The 24,212-nt window shown below is 40.8% G+C and overlaps 1 protein-coding gene across 1 annotated transcript in view; it reads right to left on the minus strand.

Moving 5' to 3' along the window:
* Positions 1-24,212, minus strand: part of CCDC88C (coiled-coil domain containing 88C) — a 100,363-nt gene that overhangs the window by 53,594 nt on the left and 22,557 nt on the right. Inside the window, 1 exon segment of the mRNA XM_068400264.1 lies at positions 5,787-5,856. Coding sequence (XP_068256365.1) covers positions 5,787-5,856 — 70 coding nt within the window.

Here is a 24,212-nt window from a genome sequence, read left to right on the forward strand (position 1 = left end):
AGAGCATCTATACCATCCTAAAAACATGCGAGCTACTTAACCAACTCAAACCACACTCTACATCTCTGCACCAAAGGTAGCAGGCTTTGCTGTTCTCTCCATGAGATAACAGATGGCCATCAGTGATACTGCATGACCCCATGAGGTGAAACACCTTCAGCTATTACTGCAGAGTAACTTAGCAAGATCAACCTTGTTCTCCCACCAGGGACTGACCCTGCCTGGAAATACTGGTCCGAGACCCCGTCCCTACTCGGGCCCTCCCATCAGGAAGAGAAGCTGAAGCAGACTTCCCTCAATCCCTTGGGCTTTCATTCAGAAGCTGTTTCCCATGGGGTGGAAAAGGTTTGTTGGCATTAATGCACTTCGAGATCATTCACACTCAAGCTAGGTTTGAGGAACATTTTAAAGCCTCATAGAATAATGTTATTTACAGGAGATATTTAGAAGAAATAGGGCATGAGTATGAACAAACACTTTACCCATGTAAAGTGCTTTAGAGAGAGTTTTCAATTAAATCCCAGAACAAGCCAGGAAGGGATTAATTACCCCTCTCCCCTTTCACCTCACCCACAGGAGAGCTGAGATACCACACACTTAAGTGGAGTGCCCAAGGTTACTAAGTGAATCAGAAGCACACCTAGGATTATTGCACAGCACAGCAGCTAAGTTTTATGCTCAGGACAATGCATTTATCCTGTAACACATGTTGAACAGAAGCAAGCAATCTTTATCTCCAACTCAATCATGCCTCCTGAACAGTAGATAGCTGGGAAGAAAGTCTACTGGGTCCACCCAGCCTTATTAGCTGACCGTACCAAGACAGTGTCCTCCTATGACCTAGGATGCAAATACCTAGGTCTGGGGCAGCTGCCAGCAGACAGGTACCCACAAGCTGAAGCAAAGGGACAGGATTCAAACTAGCACTTAAAGAGAAAGGTGCTAATTTACAAAAAATAATAAATTATTTCCTTTTACACCTTTTTGAAAATTCCAGGGCAGCTGCTCTCAGGCCACATGTCTGTGCCTGCAAGGGAGCCAGCCACCTGGGGGATTTGCAGAAAGACCATCTGCTCCCAACCATGAGAGAGGGCCAGAGGGTCTTCTGGAAAATAAAGGGAGGGAAAGCCCAAGCACCACCTGTGCATCCTGGGAGCCTCCCTGTGCGAGAGCCAGGAGACCCCTCTGCTCTCACAGGGGATGGAGGGTGGGAAACAGATGGCAGGACTCAGGAAGAAGGCGGGCAGAGGGATTAAGAGACACAACAACAAAAAAAAGGAGAATCAAGGTACAGAGAGAATCCAGACAATGAAAAGAAAATGAGAGGGGGGGTAGGAAAGATGTCAGAGAAAATGGAAATGAGAGACCCCAAGCATGTGAAATCTTGAGCTTGTGCTGCTTCTTTCTAAGCATTTCTACTTTGACACTGCTTCAGCGGAGCAGAGGGAGCACCAGTGCCTGCAGTGCTACAAGCAGCGGCCAGTGGATGTGTGGAGAAGGTGGGAAGGGGTGAAACACACAAGTGCCATTTTTCCCCAACTGCAACAACATCCTGAGTGAGAAAAGCTTGAATGCTAAATTTACGCTATTGAGGTGGTGTTTTGTTATTAACTTCATATTTTATGAACCTTTGTGCCTCTGGAGGATTGTGAAACAAAATGAGGAAGGAAACCAGACATGAAAAAATATCCCAGTGAGAGCAGACATCTTTTATGATCTTAATGAAAAACAGTTTCTATAGACACTTGTTAGCAGGGACTTTGGGCTCTCTCATTCACAAACTTAACATATAATTTGAAAAGGGGATCTAAATAGCAAAGTTTTTTGAAGAGACAGAAATGAGCCTACCTCAGGAAAATAAAACCTCATTTTCATTCTTGGTCTGAAAAAAGTTAAAATCCACCCCCCTCCAACTAACTATGACTGTTTCAAAGGATTAATTACTATTAGTTTCCATGTACACTCACTAGCTGTGTTAAACTAAGCATGTCTAGAAACTAAGAAATTAAACAATGCTTCTAAATAGAGGTTTGGGACCAGTACTGTATTCCTTGTGTGGGCACATGAATGAAGGGCCATTTATAAAGCATGCTAAAACCAAAGGTAATTATAAAAGGTGATTACAGTGATGTGCATAGATGATAAATACGCTAATGATTCTCATATTGAGCACAGGGGGATTTGTGGTGCAGTAATGAATTGAAAAAGCTGTTCAGCAAGATAAAAAAAAAAACATGGAGGAAGACAAAAATAGGGAGGAAATTTAATGGTAGTAGCTGTCTACTGTACAGTGCAGTGAAGAGAATAAATCCCGTAACATCAGCTGCATTGTTCTACAAGTCAGATTCCTAGAAAAATTTTCTAAATCCTTCAATTAAACTTTCAAGTTTCTTTTCAGTTCCCTATGTTCTAGAAAACACTCAAAGCCTTCATCTTCTTACAAATATTTTTGCAACTTCTATGCCCATGGCCAAATGAACTGAAGTAGGCAAAATTGCCATGGCGTGGAACAAAATGATTTAGAAGACATGAAAGCAAGTAAAGCTCCTAAACCTAGCAGACACATGCGGTCTCCTATGCAAAAGCCCAACTGCTACTACATTTTTAGCGGTTGCAGCTCTGTTTTTCCAATAGTCTCGTGTTGAAAGCAGAGCTGCAGAAGCCCTCAATAGTCCCAACTGTTGAGTACCAAATGGGAGCTAAATAGCAAGAATAGCAGCATTCTCAGCTTTAGAGCTGTTCAGTTTATATTTCAATACATGTAACATCACTTTTGGCTGTGCTTTAGAGGAAAAAGTAAAATTTGCAGATAGCACTGATGAACAGACAGCTCTGAAAAACATGCATAGCAAAACATCACCTGGCTTGTTACAAGAAATAAGTCACTGAAATTGTTACACAGTGAATTACATTGAATGGTCTAACAGCTCTCTGTTCTTGGACCTATGGAGTCAAGAGAGTCATTAGGAGCCTTCCCAGCTCAAACAGTACAAAGTAACACTATTTGTTCCAGGAATGTGATGTGTGATCAATTTTTCTTCCTCTGGTCAAGAGGTACCTTTCATTACGATAACTTACCTACAGGACTGGTAAGGCAAAACTGGCATGTCATCCCTGCCTCTCAGATCCACCTCAGCCCTGCAGACCACCTGCACCTTAGTCTCCAGCTCCTAGTGCTCCCCACATTGCCCAGCACTGGCTCTGCAGATGCCCCCTCCAGGACTCTCCTTCCCTCTGAGTCTCTGTCCTGGACTGGATCAGTGACACAGAGAAAGAGGTTTCTCCTCTAACATTCTTGCCACTTTTAAACACTTTCCTCAAATAACTGTCTCCATCATCTTTTCTCCCCATACTGCTGTCATACCCAGCGTCCTCACTTCTCTGTCAGCTTTCCCTGGGGCTCCTCTGTGTTCATGCCAGAAGCATAGCTTCCAATGCTGATGACTGCTTTGTCCTCACATCTCTACTGAATCCGCAGCCCTCCTTTAGCTCTCTCACTGACAGACAGAATATCTCATTTTGCTTGTTTTTCCCCTCCCAAGTGCCCCTGCCTTTCTCTCACATCTCTCTGCAAGACACTCAGTAACGTACATCAACCTGACAGTCACCTGGTCATTGCTCACCCACACTGCTCACCACAGCCTACTCCTTCATTTGCTTTTTGTATTGGTTTTACTAACTTCTCCTCAGCCTTCTCCTCCCTGTTCCCTCTTTCCGAGCTTCCCATCAGCCCTCAGACATGTTCCTCTTCCTGAAGGAAGTTCTAGTTCTCCACTCCTCTAACCATTTCTTCAGCACGTCTTCCAGTGATCATCTACCCAAGGGTAATATTAAGATGAGTTTCTCTTGAAATCCTATCCCTTAGACACTCTCGTCCTTAAATACATTCTTTGGAGCAAGTACATCTAAGTTTTTGTTCACCACTTCCTCTGTAGTGTCTAAGCTGGGACTGGTTATCAAAACCATTATCTAATATGGCTAAACAAGAACTTCATATTTTTTATGCACACATACCCCATCAATTTCAGACATCCCAGTGTTACATTTTTGCATTCTTTATCCTCTCTTCCCATGTTCTGAATAATACCAATGATAAGTCAGCAATGGATAAAATAAATTTAAAAAGACATCAAAAAAAAAAAAACCAAACCAAACCACAACATTTTAAAAGACGTCAGAAAGTGAAGCAAAATTTCTGGTTGTAATTAAAGGAGGTGGGCGGGAACACATGGATGACCAATATCTCTCCTACAAGAGACACATCAGGTACTTTCTTCAAAGAAAGAAAGACCTAAGGTGCTGACAAAAACCAGCAGGCCAATGATGGGAAAATATAACTAAATACAGGACAGCTTTCAAGTGTGCAGCCTCTCCAGGAACCAACATTGTGGTTACTGTATTATGCGTCTCCTGCCAGCTGTCAGGAACGGCCATGACAAGAAACCAGCCAACATTTTCCATTGACACTTAGCCAGCAGAGGTACTGCCTTGTTGGCCCAGACATCTCTATTCACTAGCACTCTTGATGCTAGCAGCCCAGGCTCTGCCTATTGCCCATATGACTGAGAAAAGCAATAGCTCTTGTATTTGTATTTTCTTTTTTACCCGTAACAGTAGCCTGTACAGAAGAATTAAGACTGGCACTGCAGACTTTAACCTGCTTGCTGCAGAAGCAGATGCCTTACCCTCAGCTTGATTTTACTGCCGAAGTACCAAGACTCCAAGTTTCAGTGATCCAACACCTGTAAGTTAATATGCTTTTCTGATATAAACCTTTTTTTGTATATACACATACTACTCCTGCTAAGAGCAGCAAAATAAAATCTTCTGCCAAGGTTTCTGCCATGTGTTTGTTCTGCAGATGTTGATTACTGTGTCATTCCCCATCACTGCTGACATTGTTCATCCAGTTTTCCTTCTTTGGTAAAAATAAATACGTAGTGCCTGGCACCAGCACAGGGCTAAGGCAGAGACAGAACGGGCATGCAAAAACAAAAACAAAAAAAAAAAAAGGAAAAACTACAGCAGCAAAACCTTTCATTTCAGAAATGCGGTTCTAAAGAGAAGTCCACTTCATTTTCAGACTAAACAGCTTTCATTTTGTCCCATCAGAGACACTGGACTCTGGACATGAGCTCATTGACTTCTAGGTTGCTTTTGATGTATCTCATGTGACAGATGTTCTTGCCTAGACAACATGGCCAGACAGATGTTTTTCTCCTTGTCTGTTCTCTTCCTTACCTTCTCCAATTTGTCATGCATGAATTCTTCTCTCCATCCTCACATATTTTTCTTCCCATACTTCATTTGCAATAGTTCCTTCACACTTCAGGGCAATTCTGCAAGACTTTTCTAGTGCATACATATTGCTGCAACTGAACTGATTACACCGGCACACAGTACAGAAAACCTAGAGGACAAACGGTTCTCCTATGGCAGACTGTATCCTGTGTCACTTGCAGCAAGGGATAAAGAGACATGACTTTCAAGCAAACAGTTGCTGCTTTGGCTTTGTCAAGAACTCACTCACTATCACATGTGTATGTGTATCATGTGCAAACACACATATCAGATATTGTATTTGTATGTACAGGCATGTAAATATAAGTGTTACATATGACATACATTAAACTGTGAGACTCAGAAGTACTTAAATATTTGTAGTTTAGCTACAAATATGTATATTTTGTTTAAAGGCATGTTTGTGATTTAAGAAAATAAAACAAATACAAATTTTATTTAGCATTTCAGAGGAAGGGCGGTGAAGAATCCAACAAACTACTCACCAGAAAGAGGATCTTTGCCAATCATTAAAACATTTGGTAAATTCATTACAATCAGCTGCTGGAGGACCTCCTAAACAAAAGAGAACAACAGGCAAAGTTCAGTGTGAAGGAATTCCAATCAATCACACCACAAAGAACACAGAGCTCCATCGATTACAAAGCTTTTAAGGTACTGGCAGGTCAGAGGTCAGAAGAGGAAGCCCCACTTGAGAGAGAAATCACTATCTGAAGATGGCATCAGGTTGCACAGCTAACATACACTAATCACCTCTTTTAACAATGGCTAATATAGAACTTAAAGGGTCCCATGGCACTAATCAGGATAAATGCGTGGCCATGCCAGGCACACCCATCAGTCATGCCTTTACCCCAGGCATGACCTGCATTCATTTGATGTTCAACATACAGCTGCTGTCATGTTCCAGGGCGTACAAATGCAGTGAGTTCAAAGGCACCTAAGCCATTCTGTGAAGTTTGAGTAATTCAAATAATTGGTCAAATTACTTTGTGGGTCTGAGATTTTAACGATAGGCTGGGGAAGTGGGTGTGGGGGAAAGCTATTGAACAGACATCTTGCACTGCTCAGAGAAACTGGATTTAAAAGTTCTAGATTTGTTTGCATTGTTTTTAATGGGAAGTAAAACAGATTTAAGTATGTCATGAACCGCGTTTAAAGGTCATTTATTTTGGCAGAGATGAGGGAAGAGAGGTGCATTGCTTGGTCAGGTTCAGTATTTAAATGTCAGCTGCCTGAAACTACTCTGAAATGACAGAATGGGCTTAAGGGACAGGAAAGGCTACAAGCCCTAGGGCAGGCAAAATGCTCAAAGGTGGACAAATAAATACATTGAAAATGGGATTCTGCATGGTAATACATTCAGCCATGCACCCCAGTAACAAAAAGAGCACAGGAGTACAGTTGTTACCTTCAATATGCAGTTACCACCACTCACTTGTGATGATCTGAATAAAACATTTTGCAGGCAAGTACTTATTTCACATAAAAAGACTGGGAGGAAAAAGGTTGTGTGATTAAAGCACTATGCTGGTATTCAGGAAACAAAGGGTCGCACATACAACTCTACTAAAAGTTGGGCAGGTGCCTTTTCCCCGCTTGTCTCCATTTCCCAGCCTACCTCTAGGCCACTGGGATGGCACACGCATCGATGCTTGTGGAGCATTCAGAGTCAGGGGGAAAAGTACTGCAGCTAAGCACAGAAACACATTTCCTGAAACAATCACCCATTCACCCAAATGCTTCCCCTCCAAGTTACCCCATTGTTGTTTCTCTCCTTTCAAAGTTACCATACTAGGAAAATTAAGCCTGATTGAAAGAGGAAATATTTCAGTGAGACTGCAGCATTTGATAAGTAATCAGAGTGGCTATTCTAAAAAAACATTTTGGACATAACACATTTCATTTTTTTTTCCTCTGATCTGTACCCAAAACATACTCCTCAGCAATTTCTCTTTTGGATAAAGTAGAAATATCTCAGTGTCACAGCTGGTGGGGTTTTTGGTGCTGTTAAGAAAGAAGGCTCTACAGACCTTTATGCAATGCGAAGTTTGGCTAATGCGGACAAAGCATTTGCTGAGTCGTTAGCCAAATGCATTTTATAGTTTGTGCATTAGACACGATAAACAAAAGTTTGTTTGCACTTGTTACCAAAACAGGTGAAAAGCCTATTGGATTTAACAGCACATGGCTGGACTGCAATATCTGCTATGACAACAGAGCGTGACATTGAGGCTTTAAACAAACAAACAAAAAATCTGAATTTGCATATACCAAGGTATTGAGCTTTAACCAGCAATTTCCATGGCAAAAAAGAGAAAGAATTGTGCTTCCAGTCACCCAGCATGTGGAGCAGCACTGAGGCAGGAATGCATAAGGAATTTGCGTTGTCTTTGTGTAATCATCAGATTGCTAGCTATTTAACCGGCAGACACAAAAAGACATTACAGCTAACCTTTATGCCGTTAACATTCACATGAGCTCCCTCTGTAAAATTATTTGAGGGAGTGTACCATCCAACATAACCATGACTGAACGCCCTCGTAGCTCTATGAACTTAGTATTTTCTGGCAAGAATCCAACAGTCACTGAATACAAGCAGAAACGGCCCTGAGCCTGCAAAGAGTGATTTCTTAATTCAGATTGAAAGATGCAAATTGTTGCAAGAGGTGATACTCTGACCTGTTTATTTTTAAAATAAATTATTTAAACAGATAACTATCTTTATTGTTCTAAATGCCTGCACCTTCAGATTAGTGCTTGTGATGATATCTAGCCCTTACTAAGTGCAGCTCACCTGTAGATCTCAACACTTTATAAAGGAAGGTCAATGTCATTGCCCTCCTTCTTCAAGATAAGGAAAGTGAGTCAAAGAAACAAAGTTACTTCAGTTTAATAAACTATCCTCTGTTAACAGAAACGCACCAACAAACCATCCCCTCACACAGCTACAAGTGTGAGATAAAATGTGTTAACTGAAAGCTCTTAACGCTAACACTGATTAATTTAGCTCAGATTTTGTCTGGGCTAAAAACACAGAAAATTAGTAAGGCTCAGCTGACGCCCAGTGACTGACGCAGTAGCTGGGATACTGTGACCATGTCTCAGGTCCATTACTTAAAATCACACATCTGAAAATACAACCAAAGTCCCCTCTCTCCTAACAGCAAATCAGGAATTCTTCAATTTCTATCCACTTACCAGTATTTTCTTGTTTTCCTTATCTGAAGCTGCAATACTGTATTATATAAAAGGATGCTGTTATGCTTGAAATCAAACATAGCTGCGAGACACCGGAGCGGAGGCAGAAATAGCCTGTATGTGTCCTTCTGCCTCAGGCGACCGGCACGGCTCGGGGCAGCATGCCCAGGCAGGAGCTGCTGGAGAGCAAAGCAGGGTTTTCAAACCTTTAAATAACCCACAAAACCCCACAGTACTCCAGAGAGCAACTGTACAAGCAAAAAGTCTAATTCCTCCTGTGAGAAATGTTGTAATCATTTTCACAGCACAACTAAAGCTTAGTTAGAACAGTAAAGGAAGGTTACAGCAACAACATATGGTAACCATTTCCCTGATTATTAGAACAATTAGGGTCTGAGCTGCCAACTTTACACCTAGACCATTAACCAATTCAGAGGCCAGTTACTGCAAGTCAGGAATCACCTTCCTCAGACTACAGTTTGCCTTTTTTTTTTTTTTTTTAATTGTTACTAATGAGATTTCAATTAAAAAAATAATGTTTGTATCAGAAGTGTTATTTAAGTAATCCAATTCAAAATAAATCCCTCTCAGACCTTTGTGCAGCATCTGTAGGTGTCTGAAATGCTACTCTGCCAAAGATCAGGATATTTTAAGCTTGAAGAGATTTGTCCAAAATCTCTGCTCTTTTGAGTGCTGGTTGCAAGAATGGATGCTTCTAGTTAGCAGGTCAACACTACTATGGCAAAATATAAACATCAGCAGACAAGTCTTACACTACTTGAGCCAGACCCCCAAACACAGAAGATAAAGCCCACAAAGGTTTCTGCATGCAGAGTTAGGTGACCCCATATCAAGAGGGAGGGCTTTCTAAGTGAAGGTCAAACTGGGTGTTCAGTCCTTGATCGCTCCCCCTGCTCTGCTTGCCCGCAGAGGTGCGGAGCGTGAAGCAGGCTGAGACAACCAGCAGATGTGAGCAACAAGGAGGATACTGCCTAAGCCAGAGGTAAGTTTTGCTGAAAGCAACTAGGTACTCCCGGATTGGTACCCCAAAGATTCAAAAACATTAAGTTACCTAGAAGTCCTGAGGTTAAACATAAATGAATAAATGGTGTGTTCTCATTAGCAGTTTTCTGGCATTTAAGCCCTTGCTGCACACTTGCTTCATATTTGCAAGCTCTTTGCAATCACTTTGCTAAGAAAGGAGCTTAAAAAAAAAAAAAAAAGCAAAAATGCCTCAACACTGATTCTAGCAGTCACGGGCTTTAGGAAAAAATCAAGACACATTCAGGCTAAAATTCTAAGCATCAAGTTAAGCGCTTAGGCTTATCAAGAGCATGAACAAACATATTCATTCCCTCCATCTAGAAGTTTCTAATTAGTTTCTGGAGTGCTGAGGCATATTTTACCTACTCTTTTTATCCTTCCAAGATCACACATGCTGGATGTTTGCTCTCTGCCCCGGATCATCGGAAGAGATGCAGTGGCAGCTCTCACTCTCAAGTCACCGTGGTCACATATTAACCTTTTATTTACCTGTAACAGGGTAAGTGGGCCCCTTGTAGTTTTGTAGGAACAAAGTCTCCTTGACCAATACTACACTTCAATACACATTCGCTTCTTCAAAATACATGTGTAACAGCACGGAATAAAATGGTCTTAAGGTATTATTCTTGGCTGCATTTTTAAGTGCCAATGTAAACGTGCCAACGGCACTTGCAAAGAATGCATTGCTAGAAAAGGAGTAGGTAAAATTGTCCTTTCCATGACTGAGACACCAGACAACTATAAGCCCTACACAAAAACTTTCCCCTGCACTGCAGTACAGCACAGCATTAATGTAGAGTAACTGCTAGCTTCTCATGCAGAATCAAATTAACCTCTGCCTGAATGCTGAACAAGAAGCCAGTACTAAATAAATTATCTAAGAAGAGCTGCAGTCTACCAGCCATTGTAATTCAATGCTCAAGCCAAGCAATTCCATTTAAGTATATTGCTTGGCTATAAAATGCTAATTGCCCAGCTGACTGGAAGCCAAATGGTGCTTTCCTACTTAAAATGCCCATGAGGAAAAACCATCATCAGCTTTATTTATACCAGCAAGAGCAAACACTACCTACCCAGCGAATCTGGCTTACATTTCAGCTGCAACTCAGGCCAAGGAAACAGGAAAGTTCAGCAGAGTCCCATCTATGCAGCACAGCCAAAGTCTTTCTCCGATAACTTCAAACATCCTTGGAGTGGGAAACATTTGGTGAAGGAGACACGATATGCTTAGATAAGGTCTCAGCAGCAGTCAGTGCTCAGAGCCCCAGCAGTGGCCATCTGCACCAGCTCAGAGCCTCCCAGCAGCAGGATGGGGTGGAAGCTTTGCCCCTACACAGCTTAAGGTCCCTTTGGACGCTACCGCAAAGACAGGCTGCGAGCTGCGTTTCCCAGGCAAGGTGTACTCCAAGCCCAAGGGACAACCAAACTCAAGCTTTTCTGGAATCAGAACTCTAAGGAAGAGTGAACACTCAGGCTAACGAACAAGTCTTACCATTAAAACATATTTTAAACAGCAAATTGAGACCTAAGGGTTGTTTTTTAAATAGGGTTTTTCAAAGCTACCAGTTTTTTGTTTTAATATAATAATGAAAACAAGTTATTCTTCAGCCTACAACAAGGAGGTTATGTTTTAAAAGAAAAAAAAACATTCGTCTTCCAATGTATATAAACTAAGTTTTTCATTTCTCTATAATTATCTGAGGAGTTATTATGGTGTTAGGGAAATAACTTATAGCAAGATTCTGTAAACTATACAACAGGGTCCCACAAAAGATTAGACAAGACGAAACAAGTAGTTGCAGGGGAATGACACGGAAGTGGAACACAAACAGATCTTTTACCGAGATGTTTCCCAAAGACATCTTACCATGCGAGCATGCCTGATAATACTGTGCGTGTGACTCAGTACTCACTGTCTTCCTGCCAACACATTATATACATGACAAAATTTGATTAAGAACTTTGCACATCTCTGCAACCAATTGTATTCATTATGTGACTGACTAGTGGATTAGCTGTCTTTAAAGTGATTTTTTTTTTCTGAAAACCAGCAAATTACAAAGCATGCTTCTAAAGACCCTTCAAGTGGAAACCCAAAAGCCACTAAAATAACTGTTGCCTCATCTGCTGAAAATAATTAGTTCTGACAATCGTAGACTGGAATCTCAGTGGGAGGGGATGTGAAGGAATCATACCTAGTCTTAGCCATGCTCAGCCTGTGCTGGGTGCAGATAACCCACCCAATAACAGAAGTATACTCAATGTAGAAGTATACCATATAAGATCAGGTTTTATTTTAAAAAAAAAAAAAAAAAAAAAATCACACACATGCAATTTGGATGGCACATAATAGAGAATCATATAAAAAAACCCTAGAAAGGACCTAGGCACAATCATCCACCCAATTCATTGTTATGGCTCAGGTTTTGTTATTTGTATTAGAGTAGTGCAGAGGTCCCAGCCAGAAGCAAAATCTCATCTGCTGCAAGCTGTACAAATACATACTAAGACATCTCTGGAACAAAGAGCTTGTCATATATATGCAAGGCACCAGTGAGCTGATGAAAAAAATAGTAACAAGCAACAGAGGAAGGAAATGAAAATAAGATTCCGTGGCTATAATGTGATCCATTGTGTGCACTCTTGCTGCTTTATGAACTGGTTAAATTAACTGCTCCAGGGTGGCACAGAACTAAATCACTCCAGATACCAGAGGGCAAGGCAAGTCCTGATAAAAGCATTTGCTTTAAGATCAATTAAAATTGTTTAGAGTGCATATTGTTCACACCACATAACAAAAATTCTACGTATATTTAAATAAAGGTACTTTTATATATGGAAAAAGTCTTTTAGGACACAATTAGTTTTACTTCTGGCCTACTGGAATAAATAATGGAGAAGCTGCCCCCCCCCCCCCCGTCCCAATCAGTTGCAGAGGAAATAATTTTTTTTTTAATTAATCAAACTAAATACAGAAACGTATTTTTACTTCCAAAATATGAAATTAAATGTTCAATGGCTTTGTAGCAGCAGATTTCCTACCCTAGTTTCACTTAGTCCAAGATGAATCACTTACGTTATTACAACATACAGCTCTACGGTTGTGCCTAGTAGCAATACTGATTTGACCCAGAGAGGAGAAAATCCAATTGTGGAGCACTGTGTTCTGCTTTTATTGCCAGCAGCACCTTTGACTAATTTACCTACTTTGCTGAAAATAAAAAGCCTATTGATTTATCCTCAACTTCTCTCTTCAAATCATGTGCAAGTGACCTCACATGTTTATAACAGTATCCAGACAAATTACTCTCGACTTCTATTTTATCTCACCTTAGATTTGTCCTGGGGTGGTTTATGCAGTAACAGGGAATATGAAGTGTGCTGTGTTAAAGGCCTGTCACTTGACATTACAAATATAACCAGCTAAAATGTAAACCATCTGTTCAACACACTTCCAGCTAATCTATAGTGGTCTCTAAGGACCGTAATAATTTAGCCTAACAGACATTAAAAAGAAACACCACAGGCCATCAGAACAAAACTGAAGCACTTATGAATTCTCTGAAACTCAGCACCAAGCACACTCACTTGTTTTAAAAGGAAGTCACTTTTCCCATAAGCAGTTTGAGCATGTTTTGCTGGGATAATAAAGCGAAAAGTTCTCACATCCAACTCAGACCGAGCAAGTATATTCCAGCTTTTAACACCGAAGCCCGATACCGAGGTACACTAGCCATGCAGAGCTCTGAGTTACAAAATCTGTTCCACTGCCCTTGTCCACTGGAGTGAAAAAATTTACAATATTAAAATACAGCTTTCCATCAAGAAACAAATACCAACCCAACAAAAGTATTTCTAGCAACATTACGTATAAGATGTAATAAGAGAAATTCTAGAATACACAAGTATTTCTAAAACTTGGGGTTTTATATGTTTATATGGAACAGACACAGTAAACACCTAATCGAGCATATGATACTAGTTCACATAAAATACATTGAATTCGTTAATACAGTTTCTATACTCCCATGAAGGCGTGCAAAAATAATTAACCGGAGGCAAGCATATGGTGAGTTGTGGGGCTTATTTAGAGGTTCAGAGCCAGAGATCTGCATTGCAACTTCAACACTGCAATAGGAGTCCCAGGCTCTGAAAACGCACCAAGAACTCCAAAGAAGTGGACGACCACTGGAGTAACAATCATAATGCAATGCCTGAAAAAACAGCAGCCAAACATACAGGAATACAAATGAGTTAGAGATGGGAAGATGTAGGAATATTAGTTACATGTCACTGCAATATTGCTTTCCTAAAGATGAATAATGAGCAGAAGCTATGTAGTATAAGCATACACACATTTTGCACTTTTGCCAGTATCATCAAGTAATTTATTACTATAAATGTTGCCTGAGAGAGTAACACATCCTGGGGAAAACTCTGTAAAACTGTTAATCCCAGAAGGGCACAGAGGCATGTGTCACAAGAACCTTTTTGAAGGTCTCTAATACAAATATTGAAAAGTCAAATCAAACCCATCAAAGTTTAAATAAGAAAATAAATCTGCAAAACTAGAAGAAAAAAAAAAAAATCAATAAAGTGGGGAGGGGACACACACAAGAATGGGATACTTTCAGGATTTCTAATGAATTCCTTGTTATGAACAATATGTTAGTAGCAAACAGAAGGCCTAACAGATGCGATTGAGTTTAATGTGAATGTACGACTCAAATTTCGTCAGTGACTAACGGTAACAGAAGTAAAACAAACATCCAGGTTGGCTGTTACTAATCTGATATCCTTACGTCCTGTTTGAAGCAGGCAGTCACTAGTAATTTTTAACCTACTCCTCAGTCCCCAAAAGAAACAAGATGCTTCACTCTGCCACTCTTACCAATGCTGAGTAATATCCTACTGTCTCAGTAGCCCTCTTGACTGCCATGGGGTCAGCTCACAGAGAAAAGTATTTATTGTTGTTAGCAAAAGGTGCCATGCCTCGCCTTCACTACATCCAAACATCCTTGGAGTTGCTCAAATATAAGGTAGTTAAATGCTTAGAAACAAGCATAGACATGCTCAGTCTTTCCAGGATAATACTCCCTGAATAAACAACATTTAATTCACATTACATTGGTAAACGAGTCTGAGACACTTGAATGGATGGTACTGGAGAAATGTGGAAAATGACACCTAGAAACTGAGAAACAGTAACTACATGGACAGCATTCAGGCAGTGATGACCAACAGGGATTTCATGGGATAAAACACAGAATCATAGAATAGTTTGGGTTGGAAGGGACCTTAAAGGTCATCTAGTCAAACCCCCATGTAGTCAGTAGGGACATCTTCAACTGGATCAGGTTGTTCAGAGCCCTGTCCAGCCTGACCATCTACCCCCTCTGGGCTACCTGTGCCAGTATTTCACCACCCTTTATCATAACATGTAGGTTATTGGTTAACACTGCTTGCTTTGAAATGCATGGAAATCTTTCAGTCTGTAACTTGGGAAAAACAGTAATATCAACACAATTTTTTCTCCCAGTGAAGAAAAGGGCTGTGACAGTGCTTGAGGAATACCAGAAAGAGAACTAAGCAATTGGTCTGTTAGCACTCATTCTACTCTACACCCCTCCTCAACTTGTATACAAATGTGAAGGAAAAAAACAAGTCAGTTAAGTTTAATTTAAATTGATTAATTTCCAAAAGCTTATTTAAATATTTTCAATCATGAGTTTCCAACAAGCTTAAACCTTCTTATGCTTGGGCAGCTTATGGACAATCTAGTATTGAACAACAAATTGTTTCAGAGAGCACGCAAATAGTCACCATGCCATCGGTTTACTATCTAACTTCAACAGAGGACAGCAGCATGGGCAAGAGAGAGGTCCTTGCTGTGTTTGCAGATAACCTTGCAAAAAATCCATGTTGGATTTATAGAAGAGGGAAGCTTTCAGCTGGTCTGAAGGGAAGTCAGAGAGGGTACAGGGACAAGCTATCCCATCCTGCAAGGATGTCTGACCAGACAGTAAGATGCTATGGGACAAATGAGGTGGCTGGGGAAGTACAAGGGAAAGGTTTTAATGATAATGTCTGTAGGTTAAAACAAAAACAAAAGAGCTCATACATGCTACCCATCTGATGATGTTAGCTGCTTTCTCATTCATCTCCTGCAACAACCTGACCTTCTCATCACCAAGAGCTCTCTTGCAGGAAAACTACTGTTACCAACCGGTTACCAGGGACCCTAAAAACCCAAACACCAGTAATGTAGAGAGGCAGTCCTTGCAGTTCGCCCGGTCAAACACTCTGAGAAAACTTTAGGGTGTATTATTGCAGGTTAATGTTATGAGCTTTCCAATTATTTTGAAGTAGAATTTACGTCCAACATCATTACCTCAACATATCACTGCATTATCAGTATCATCTAATTTACCCAATATCTACAAGTTCAACAAACACCCAGTCAGTCCCCATCCAGGAGATTTGCGACTGTAGCCACATTCTGCAATTTTTTTTCTTAAGGTGGGTAAAGGGAGAAGCTTCAAGTCAAAACAGATGGTTCTTCCAAGCACAAATGTACAGTGGTGTTTCTCTTTATAGCCAGCAGATTGCCCCAGGCAGGAAACATGCAAGGGATTTCAAAGGCCGTCAATGCTTCTTGCATGTACAGGTGGAGAAGCTGCAGTAAATTTCATGTGGCTTTCCCAAAGTAACCAAAGCACTCTTGCGAAAGAAAACACTCCCAGCATTTACTGTGTCAATCACCAGTTCTACCATTAGCACAGTGGGAAAAAAAAAAAAAAAAAAAAAAAAAGAAAAAAAGAGAAACTAGCAGCACTAAAAGCTAATAGCGAATAAAACAAGAGAGGGCAGGGAGAGGAAATGGAGGCCATGCCCTCAAAATAGCCTCTGGGCCTCTCATCATTCCCCTTTCTGTATTTTCTATGCTTATTTGTTTTCAATAGCAAACAACCTTTCTATCTGCAGAGTTACTGCCTCCCCCTTGGAGGAGGGAACAGTTACCTACAGGGAACAGACACAGTGATTTGCAGCTGACACTTGGCTTTTCAGAGTTTACTGACAATAGTTTGCCACTTGGCAAAGCCAAGGCAGGCATAACCCAAGGGCAATTCCCAGGTCAGGCTGCCAGGAACAGCCTCCCTGGTTTTCCCAACTTGTTGCCACAGAGGAGGTGGCAGAGGAGCCTCCCCCTCGGTCCCACCCCAAGGAGACCTTTCACTGGCATCTGATCACTTTGTAAAGTGCCAACCAGGAGCCACCATGACAAAAAAGGGACGGTGCTTCACAATGCATACATAGCCCTGAGCAACCACCCAAGGCAAGCGGGGCCAAGAGGGTAGCTGGGGCAGCCCCAGGACACTGAAGCTCAGGTTGTGTCCTGCCCTATCCCCATCTCAACCAAGTTCACTTGTTGCCCCCATCTTTTGGGTATCACATAGTAACAGAAATACTGTGCTCTAGAAGAAATGGATACATACATATGTATCTATATACATACATATATATATATACGCACACATATGTGTGTATATGTGTTTCTGCTACTTCTAGCCACTATTACTCTGGAATTACTATACCTGCTCGAACCCGAGACAAGCAAAATCCTTCTGGAAACACCATTAGATTTGCTATACGTAAGACTATCCCACGTTCAAACATTCAGAGTCCCATGGCTCAGCAGTGAGAGCATTAGGAGTTTTACCCCACACCACAAAAAAATCAAGCTGGCTTCTTAAACGCACAACACTGAAAAGTCTGCAAAACTGATAAAGAAAAAGCATGACGCTTTGTGTACTTGACAAAATTTAAGGCTAGTCTTTCAGGGTCAGGAAAATTCAGTTATTCAAGTTATTTTGAGTCTGAGAAATTATACAAAAAATGAGTTGCTCCAATGCTTGCTTTAAAAAAAAAAAAAAAAAGAAAGTGAAAACTCAAACATTTTGAACAAGTATGGAAAAACACAACACAAGGTGCTGTGGTACATTAACATTTTAAATTTGCAGTCATTAAATCCTCCCTTATGACAGACTCATCCTCTACACACTTACAAAACCCAGTCACCTTCTACATTCTATTTCACATATATGCAAGAGAGAAAACCATTAAAAATTAACAGTGAAAACCCACCAAGTCACAATGAGTCCACAATTCAAGTAGCAGTTAATATCACAGGATAAGAGAAATCTCCTTACTGTTGCAACTGCACAGCATGCGAAATATTTCATATTAAAGAAGAAATAGATCTACGGGGAAAAAAAAATATAATAGAAGGGAAAAAGTCACTTCCAACCGCTGCCACAATTTCACCTATAGGCAGAACAGGAAACAGCCAATGTCCCTGTGTAGTAGCTGCTAGGCAAAATTTACTTATCAATGGTGCTCCAGGCTCTGCATTCACACACATATGCATACTCACACATGCAAACACTCTCTCAAGAAGAATTTTCAGTCTTGCCAGTCCTTAACAGTGCTCCTTTAAGTATCTGAAACGAAGGATTAACCCTGCTTAATACAAGCTGTGTAATCTACTGTGAATCTTGGAGATAACTCATAACTGTTAACATTAATTAACTCAGCAGAGCTTTAACCTTCTTGCTCCCCCACCAGCCTCATACCACAGACCTCAGTTTAAGAGTTCTCTTTCACAACAGCTCTAGCAGACAGCTTAAGCAGAGTTAAGCAGCAATGGTGAGCTTCTGATGGAGAAAAAACGGTTAAATAATTCATGTGCATTTTTAAAGATGACTTTCTCTCCCCGTTTTATACTTCTTTTTTTGTCAGTACTCACTGGTAGTCATGGCACACAATGCATCCAACACCCTGGGAATACTCATGGTGTCATAAGAAAAAATGTAAAGGGTGCAGTTGCATCCTAGAAGATCCATTCTTTATGCCATCTGTCACCGAAACAGAGGTAAGCTGTGTCACTATGTTATTATTAACATTCAAGAAAGATTAACTTCTAATACTCCAGTTTTAAGGCTTCTGACCTGCTGGATTTTCTATGTCAACAAAATACAACTTCCTCTTAAGCTGTGACATTTAGTGTTTTCCTGAAAGTGAATCTCATCTATCATGTGCTTATACAAAACTCTTACCTATAACTGAAAGAAAAAAGCAACTTTCAAGACCTTATATTTACTGAGGAAGAGCTTTAAAATCATAACATGTTTCAAAACCAGCAAGAGCCCCCAAACACAAGGAGCTGCTCTGGCTACAGGCGTTAAAAGCAGAACTATGCACACTACCAAAAACCTTCTGTATTACTAGTGTCATTTTTCAGTTATACTTCTTAATCTTCAGTGTCCTTTAATGGCACATGAAGGTGGCAGGCATATATGTTTCTAGGCAATTTCCAAGCTGCCTCACATGTGGATCCTATCCCTTACCTACATCAGCAGAGCTCAGGTTTACTATTTAAGCAACATAATCGACAGAAACTTAATATGACGTATCGAGTGACTTGCGCTCCCTATCAACCAGCCCACAAAACAACAGCAGTGCAACCGTGACAGGCTGGCCCCTCAGCTAGCTGAAAGCAAAGGAGGGGAGGGTAAATCCCCAGAAAGATTGCTCCAGGCAAGAGCAATTCAAGCCTCAGGCTGCAGAGAGCAGCAACACCTCCTCCAGTCTAGCACATTTGGTCTGTGTTGCTCTGTAAAAATAATGATTATTAGAATTTTAAAGGATACAGGTTACACAAGAGTTTATATTATTATTGCAACTACCGAGCAGCAGATCTAAGCCTAGCAGCATTCAAAGTATGCTGAACCTCCTTGGTGGTCTGGAAGAAGTCTCAGACTAGAAGCAGCCTCAGACAAAATTTTAAGGGGCATTTCAATCAGAGAAAGGTAGCACAGCAACATTTTTATCAGCAGAGAGTGTTTATACCCTTCACGTCAGTGAAGCACAAAACCTTGGCAAGGAGATCCAGCTGTACAACCAGGAAAGGAGAAGTTGCTAGGTCCACTGCAAACTCTGAAACGTTGGCAACGTTAAGTGCTGGAGTAAGGACTCTCTTCTTCTGGTTTACACACAGCTTTTTCACATAACTTATTAAAATAGCTCTACACCATTGTTTAAACATACTTTGGTGGAGGCATTGAGTTACTTTGACAAACCTGTTTTTTTGCTGAGAGCATCATGAATTGGTTGAGTGATGAATGGCTGATCAGAAACTGGAGCTCTATGGGAATTAGCGCAGTCACTCACGAAAAGAAATGCCGCAGTAGAACAATTTGTGCTCTTCAAACCTACAGTAATAGTCTGCATTTTGAAGCTCGGCATCTGAACTAATGGTCTTACTTCTCAGTGCTCCGAAAACATACAACTCCCACTAATTTTAAAGGAAGAAACAGATGCTTACTATCTGGAGGAAATAATCAGAGTAAATCCAGCAGTTATAATACAGTACCCAAATGCAAGTCTAGATGCTCTGGCACCTCAGTAGCACTACCCGAGTTCACCGTTCCTCTAAATCTCAGCATAAGCCAGTGTTTGTATCTCCACAACATTAAAACATATAGTAAATATAGAGTGCTAAAATCAGGCATTTAAGTTTGAATCCCCAATCTAAGTAATTTCTACTGCCAGTGTAAATATGTGGAAGAGCTGCTGGGTCACCAAAATTTACTACCGAACATTAACACACAGTAGTGAAAAAAAAAAACAATTTCCCCTGAGCTAATCTGCACTTATGTCACTTTCTAAGTGGCAATACAGAAACAGGCACAACCGAAACTGAAAATAGTTTGCTGCGTTTCAGATTAGTAGATATATGATTCCTTGTGAATTTTGACTTAAAGTCATTCTCTCGAGGTAGAGGCAACAGCCACTTTGAAATCGGCTCAGCACAATGTGGGCAGGAACTAAGCAAACTTCTTCAACCAGCTCTGCCAACACCATTCAGCTCCAAGCTGCAAAACTCCTGCTGTTTCAAGCTGGACCTCCTGTGAGCAGACTGCTGATTACACCAGGTTGTATGGCAGGTTTTCGATACATGCACAGGGCAAAACAATGAGAATGAAACCTGTCCACTGGCCGTCTTAAATAAAAGATTTCACACCACACTGAAAGAAAGGAATGCTTTGCCATCTATTCATTCCCTTGCCCCCCATTAAAGAGAAAAATCCTGTAGTACACTATACACATACTCTGCTCAGTGTGCACAACTTCAGCAAGTGTTACTGGACATTCTACTATCATGAAAGAGAAATGGGAGACAGCACAACGCAAACATTGTATCTCCAAAGCAGAGCAGATGTGCATAGTCAAAAAAGCCAGAGTGCTGAAATGCAGCGCTGCAGCACATTTAATGGGGCTCTTCATTCTCAGTTATGCTTGTACACTGGAGAAGATTTGGAGCAGTCAAGGAAAGGGAATGAAAGCAACTCAGCAGGCATATTTTCATCCTGATTTTTATGAGGGGACCAGAGGAATCAAACTTTCACAAGTTTCTGTGAAATTCTGCCAGGGGAGACCCTTGGGTGTCTCTCACAGCAAGGGAAGAGCAAGGGCTACCATAGCAGGCAGCAGCCAGGTCAGCGTACACCTTGCTCCACACACACCCCAGCACATGCCTACTGTCAGGTGCAAGCCATGGGGAAAGAGCAGGGTTTGTGAAGGACATAGAACCTGCACAGAAAGCTCTCCCCTGTTCCCAAAATAGCTGGGTTTATTTATTAATTTGACCAAAGAGGTCTTTGCTGCCTAATCAAGTGCAGCCCCCTTGTTGTCGTCTTGTAGCATCACAGCTGTGAATCTCTTAATTGCATCTTTGATATGCAGAAATGAAAAGATGACATGAAAGGCTTTGCTGGTTGGTCATAAACATGGACATTAGAGTCTTTCCCCAGGGAATGGCCAGTACAGAAATCAGATGTTCAGAATATATTTCTGCCCATATGGTTCAAAGTGATGAATAATGCACTTTGGAAAACAAGGATGACAAAAACAACACTGCAGTGAAGCACACATCATATTAAACAAATAACAGGTGGCGACTAAAAGTGCATTTTTAATGAGCGCCTCTCTATGAATGCACACAATGCAAAGTGGTTTCCACTGCTTTGTAACACACCACTCCTCATTATGGATTAAAAATATCTCAGTTATATAGAGCTAGATATGTAAGCTCTTTACTTTCTCTTTGGACATCTCATGGATTTTTTTTTAAAAAGATTTAGCAGCCATACAATAAACTTTAAATTCTAAACTCTTAATACTCACTGATCCTTTAATTAACACTAACTTTTTTCACTGGGTAAATTTGTAATTAAATGTTAAAACATACATTGAAAACACACATCAAAGTATATCTGCCTCATCAAACGTGCTGTTATTCACATGTATACAATTAACTGAGGAAGAGGGCAGTCCAGTGGTTAATGCAGAAGACAGTGTTTGAATTCCTGGGTCCAGAAAGGCATAAAACACAGATCCACAGCAGTTCTTCAAAGTGAAGTTCTGCGTTCCCAAGCTCTTCCCAAACCAGTCTGCATGAAATCCAATGGCCAAGAATGAGACGCTATTCCATAGCATGAGGTGCTCCTATGCCACGGGGTATTAAAGCTTCAAAAGAACCGTATCACCAGGGTTACTTGTCCAACTGGAAGAAAGCTAGAGAAATTATTACAGAGAATAGTTATCGAAAATATTTAGAAAGCAAGACTGGTTTAATGGACTGTTTCTGCAATAGAAGAAGTCTCAAAGAAATCTCAGACAGTTAAGAGTCACGAAATGAGACTTTGTGCTATCAGAGCTACAGCGCAATAAAGTATATTCAGCTAAACCTGTATGCTGCTCTGTCTCAGCAGAATAGCTGTATTATCTCAAGGACTGCAGCAACAGTTCAAGCGGTTAGTCAAGTCTGAATCTTCTTGCATGAAGGCCAGTGTTATAGAACATGAAAATAAATGTATTCCTTCTCTCTCAACTGCAGCTGTCTTGTTAATCTCAAAGATGACATATTCCTCGTATGTCAGTCACCACTTTAAAGCCCTGATTCATAGAGATACTCAGTAGCACACAGCAGGTTATTACTTCAGCAGGTTGCTTATTTCTACGACGCATAATACTCCTTGTAAATGTTAACTGCTTTCCCCCTTGAGGGCATACAGCATATGTCTTGGGAACTGGAACAGACTTGCTCTGAATATCAAAGGAAAATTAATGACTTGTCATTAAAAAAGGTGAGAGGTAGTAGTTAAACTCTACCCTCTCCTAGTTGGTTCCTTAGAAGGACAATAATTTTAAGAACTTATTTTTACCTGTTTAATAATTGTTTAGATAATATGCTAAACAAATAACAAAAAAAAAAAAGGGTTGTCCCTGCAAACAAATTATTTTAGGCTGATGCATATTTAATATTGTATTACATTAGTCAGTCTGGTTGTTCTGTTAAGCACAAACTTTGACGGCTACCCAAGTGCCAGGAAACCAGTTCACTCCATTCATAATTTCTCTTTGATACAGCATCAGTGTGTGCCAAAGATGTGGAACTCAAAAGGGTCCATATCACATAGAGCGGACGGTGATTAAACAAACTGGGAGTGCTTAAAGTAACACAAAAACCTCTCTCTCTCTCTCCCACCCTCAGTAACTGCAGCGAGCAGATCTTAGTTAATGTTAAGAGCCAAATTCTGCCTTTTTATGAACACACAAGTTCCCTGAGGCCTTGAGATTTGCATCACATAGTACAAAAATCTTTCACATCCTGTCCTAATTTAAGACTAGCAGGAGCAGCTGAGAACACCCTTCTAGGAGACTTTTCAGAGCACCCGGCAAAAAGTACTGCACTGCAATTCCAGCATGGCATTTGAACACTTCTTTGCGTATACAGAGTAATTAAACGACACATCTTATGCTAGCCAGCTAGATACCGACAATACGTATTAAGATACACTAGTGTAGTAATAAGCCTCAGAGTTTATGTGGGAAGGAGCTGCCTTGTTGAAGCAGCTGACCATGACTGCAGCTCCCAACCGACATACCTGGGGAAAAAAAAAAAAGATAGCTTCTGTCACTGTGGATGTCCCTGTTAACTGTAGAAATTCAAGCCATTAAGTGCAAGAGTAAAGTCTATTCAATGGGAGCTTCCTTTTGTATTATAAACCAGCAAGACTCCAGAATATATAGCAAACACCTGTCCACAAAGCTCTGGTCTCTTGAGGCAGCATGGGTGTGAGCATTCACAAGGAACACGTTCAAACCGAGTTTACTGTACCTGATGAGAGGGTCACCACTCCTGAAGGCAGATTCTCTGTCGCCTTATGTCATATACCCTACACAGCATGAATGACTTGGAAACGCTTTATGCCCACCACAGTTGCAACACGGCAGATGGAGAGAACCAGTTCTTAGAACCTGGCACTCATCCTACCGAAGGCTTGTGCTGCAAGTTTTGGAAATTTGGGAAGCTGTACGTTTCCTTTCACATGGATTCATGCTTAAAGTAAGTCAAAGTCGCTGTCAATATCAACAAATCTACCTGGCAATAAAGCAGAAATTTCAAAGTTGTTGCTCCAATAACTGCCATGAACCTAGAAAATGAGATCACATCTCAGATTTTCCCTTTCTCCCAAGTAAATCTATCAACATTTATAGTGCAGGTATTCTGGGGTCAGGGCATTCACAGCCTTTTCCTCTGA

Source organism: Nyctibius grandis, chromosome 4 (assembly GCF_013368605.1).
Source record: "Nyctibius grandis isolate bNycGra1 chromosome 4, bNycGra1.pri, whole genome shotgun sequence".
Taxonomy (NCBI): domain Eukaryota; kingdom Metazoa; phylum Chordata; class Aves; order Nyctibiiformes; family Nyctibiidae; genus Nyctibius; species Nyctibius grandis.